Source organism: Gavialis gangeticus, unplaced genomic scaffold, assembly GCF_001723915.1.
Source record: "Gavialis gangeticus isolate Ggan-Ray unplaced genomic scaffold, GavGan_comp1, whole genome shotgun sequence".
Taxonomy (NCBI): Eukaryota; Metazoa; Chordata; order Crocodylia; family Gavialidae; genus Gavialis; species Gavialis gangeticus.
In genome coordinates, this window is record NW_017729032.1 from 51,729,393 (window position 1) to 51,733,543 (window position 4,151).

At 41.4% G+C, this 4,151-nt stretch overlaps 1 protein-coding gene across 4 annotated transcripts in view; it reads right to left on the reverse strand.

The window, feature by feature from the left end:
- The window catches only part of STARD13 (StAR related lipid transfer domain containing 13), a 591,561-nt gene that overhangs the window by 29,363 nt on the left and 558,047 nt on the right, over positions 1–4,151 (reverse strand). For all 4 annotated transcript variants that reach the window (XR_002098906.1, XM_019524484.1, XM_019524483.1 and 1 more), the window contains one exon: positions 1,389–1,562. Coding sequence is in view for 3 of the 4 variants with exons in the window: in XM_019524484.1 (XP_019380029.1) it covers positions 1,389–1,562 (174 nt within the window). In the remaining variant the exon portion in view is untranslated. The remainder of the gene's footprint in view (positions 1–1,388; positions 1,563–4,151) is intronic.

Genomic DNA, 4,151 nt, shown 5'->3' on the forward strand with positions numbered 1-4,151 from the left:
GAAACGAAAGTACAGTGTTTACTTTTGTTTCCCATTGCAGCACCTCAGGCCTCAGAAAACAAACAGCTTGGAGGGCCCATGGGCCGTATGTTGGACAAGCCTACTTTAAATCTTGTACATATTATGGTCATGACAATCTTAACCAGCAAATTGCCTTTTGCTACTAGATGTATTGCAACAATTTGTTCTAACAAGAAATAACCCCGGCACAACTGTCATCCTGCTGAAACTACTATGCTTTCTTTAAAAATGTCTGATGTAGACTCGAAGGAAAAGTACAACAGGGTGTAGTGAAAGATTCATCTGAAAGAATGCACTGCGTGTTTCTTTAAGATGTTAATGATTTTTATATCATTTTTGCAATTTAGCATTATGTTGCCCAATACTTTAGTTAGAATTACAGTAAAAAAACAGTGTGTGGCAAATTCATTCTGGGTGTAACTCAACTGATTTCTAGTCAGGTAAATTAGGTGAACTTTGTGTGCTTCCTTTCTTCAATAAATGCAGGTGAAAAAGAGAAGAGGCCAGATTCCTTTTAGAGTCATGACTTCAGTGGTATTAAAAATGGATGAATATGGCCTAAGGTTTTCTACTGTGAGAGAAATAAACTTTGAATTAACTGACTCCTTGGAGAAACACAGGGGACAACTCCACACCTATTTTAAAAAGCCCATCTGTCTATAAATCTTTAGAGAACAATTACATGAACACATACAAAAAGAAAGCCAGGAGACATCACTACTGACAGCAGGACAGCAGGACCCCCCAACTGGCAGGTTTAACACCAATTCCTTCAGTGGCCTTGAGTTAAGACATCTCTTGTCTCTGTTTTGCCATCTGTAAATCTAGAAATATCTCAATATCTTTACCTACCAAAAGAGGGGATTGTCAGGATTACTTAACATTGCTGGAGTTCAGATCACTACAGAAGTGTAACATGGTATTATTTTTGCACTAAAATGTATCACATACTTAGAAATCTCTATTTAGGAACTACTTCTAATATTTTACTTAAATGTAAAGACCAAAAAAAAAAATTGCATCATGTGCCAGCAACAGCTATTTCTTTTCAAATCACAAAATTAATTATAAGGAAAATTTTTTTTCTTTATAATCATTCACTTCTACTCTTCTTGTTCATTTCTCTGAAACTTGACTGCTATCAGCTGTATGGTTGTTAGAACAGAGTCAGACTTCTCGGTTCTATTTCTGGTTTTTGCCACTGACTCACTGCCTAACTACAGACCAAAATGTAGTTTCCAATTCTTAGATGAAAGTAAATTGTTTTTCCTAATTACATTATTATTAAAGTTTCAGCTACAGTAACAAAATTAGGGGACACAATTTACTTCTAAATTCATTTGCTTGGCGACATCTATGGTACTTACCAGGTCCAGCCATGTTTGTTTGACATGGAGTATTTTTCCATGATGGCAGTGAGGCAAAGCAGTGAGAATTTTTGCAGTAGATTCAGTTGGACTGCTGACTGATTGCTGATCTGTAGAGATGCTATGGAGTGGCTCATACTATGAGAAATTTGGAAACTATTCCATCGTAATCGCCTTTTGCAAAAGAGAAGAAAAGAAATCAGAATGTCAGCTGCCATAATTAGGGCAAATGTCATGATAAGGTTTTAGAGTTAGGCAATTCTTTTTTTGTTGACTAATTGTGTGTTTATGGAAAAGTTTTGGCTCAGTCCAAACAAGTCTCTGATCATGGATTTCAGAAATGTTAAAACAAAGTATGTGCAGTTTTCAGTTTAGATTGACAAAGAGACTTAGGTTCCATTTACAAGATCAAGGAGGTGATGCTGCCCCAATATACCATGAGGACCACAAGTGAAGGCACTTGTTCAGCTCACCTCTTAACCTAATTCCTAGTAAAGATTTCAACCCTTCAGAACAGATAACAACTGGGTTAGCGGTTATTTTAAGATCTCAATCTCTTTGGTAGCATCTGTTCCCTGTGTTATAAAATACTGAAATATCTGTGAAAACAGACAGGAACCCAGGTCTTGGGTATCACTCCCTGTACTGTCTTAACTGTATGGAGGTGGGATGGGAGCAAATATACTGCAGATAGCTTGAATATCTCTACAGCACTGCTTTGTAGCATGCACATGCTTTGTACACCCTTAGGCATGTGTTTACTTTATGAGTAGTGGCATTGATTTCAGTGGTACTTGTCATGGTCGTAAGCAATAGGCCTTGTAGTAAGAGCTTGCAGTATAGAGTCGTTTGTTTGCAAATATTTCAAAACACCCAAAGCCAAATTCTGCTCTTAGTTACAGGAGCATAAATCCAGAGAAATTCAGCTGACGCTGGAATTCAAGTGATAACATAAGAGTGCCTATAAATAATCAAAACTTCCTGAGAAAAGATGCAGCTGTGCTGAAGCCCACAGTTTCTTTCCCTCTGTGACCAGTTATTTTTATGCTGTATGTTTAATAAGCAGTTGCCAGGGATTCAGTTCAGATTCCGTAGAGTGCATAAAGAGAACTTTTCTTTCAAATATATTTTTCTGTCTCCTGGGAGGAACCTCTCCTGTGTGAAATGTTTGACTGAATAATAACTGCATTCCCTATTTTGTGGGCTGTACAAAGGCTGCCTAACTTCAGCGTTCCTTAGTAAGACACCAAGTGCTTAGCAACCCATGATGCTTTTACGTGCCATATGTAGTATTTGTTCTGCATTGTCCTATATTTATAATTGCACTTTTGTGATGGTTCAGGTATTAAGGATGTCACTGGGATAGAAAGCAAACAACTTGTCAGAGCTAAGTTAATTCCTTTGTAGTTCAATGAGAGGTAACTGTGAAGTGCCCAGCTGGATGCAAATGAAAATCAAGGTAGCTCAAAACTTGAATTTTGAATGGAGTCCAAGGCTGCAAAGAAGCATAATGGGCTTCAGAGATTTCTGTTAGGTGTAAAAACCAAAAATATAAATTATCTCAACAACTGCATCAAGATGAGCAGGGCATGTGCTTGTAGTGGCACAAATAGTAGCAGCACAAATTTGTGTCACTACTTTGTGCTGCAGCATATGCACCTGCATGTGTGCTTTATTGCGGGACACATTGGCCCTGCTGTGGGCAAACAGCCCTTGCCCAGCTCTTCTTGGCTTCCAGTGTGCTGGAGCAATCAGGGCACTGACAGAGAGGACTGAGCCTCTGTTCCAGCACACGCTACTATAGGTGCACTGTGCTCCAGTTTTTCCCTGGGGCTTTTTTTGGCTATTGGGAAATCCTGGTAGGAAATTTTGCCCCTGTGTTGCAAATCTACAGCACAGGGCAAGTTTTAACATTCTACACGTGTGGTTTGTGACTCCACAAGCTGCACACCCCTGTTCATATGGACATGGCCAAAGTGGGTACATAGGCGCCATTGACAATAGGGTAGTGGACACATGGCGTAACCTGAAGACTCTCGCTTATCAACCACATTAGAACATCTCCCATTCCTAACACTGGATCTTCATGAAGACTCACAATCAAGCTTATGCCCTTCTGGTCCAGCAGAACCTGCATGAGGTTCAATAAAGCCAAGTGCAAGGTCCTGCACATAGGATGGAAAAATCCCATGCACCAGTACAGGCTGGGTCTGACTGGTTAGGCAGCAGCCCTACAGAAAAGGACCTGGGGTTACAGTGGATAATAAGCTGAATATGAGCCAACAGCGTACCCTCGGTGCCAAGAAGGCTAACATCAGGGGAGCAGGGGAGATTATGCTTAGGGGCAATCAACATGGGTTCATTAGCGGCAGGTCCTGTCAGACCAACCTGGTGGCCTTCTACAACCAGATCACCAAATACTTAGCTGCAGGGGTAGCAGCGGGCATAGTCTTCCTGGACTTTCGGAAGGCCATCAACATTGTCTCTCACCCCGATCTCATTAAGAAACTGGGGGACTGTGGTGTCAACACCCATGCAGTCAAATGGGTCGCTAACTGGCTGGAGGGCCGCACCCAGAGAGTGGTGGCGGGTGGGTTATTTTCAACCTGGAGGGATGTGGGCAGTGGGGTTCCGCAGGGCTCGGTCCTCGGGCCCTGCACTGTTCAACATCTTCATCAGTGACTTGGATGAGGGGGTAAAAAGCACCCTGTTCAAATTTGCTGATGACACCAAGACGTGGGGGGATGTGGGCACGCTAGAAGG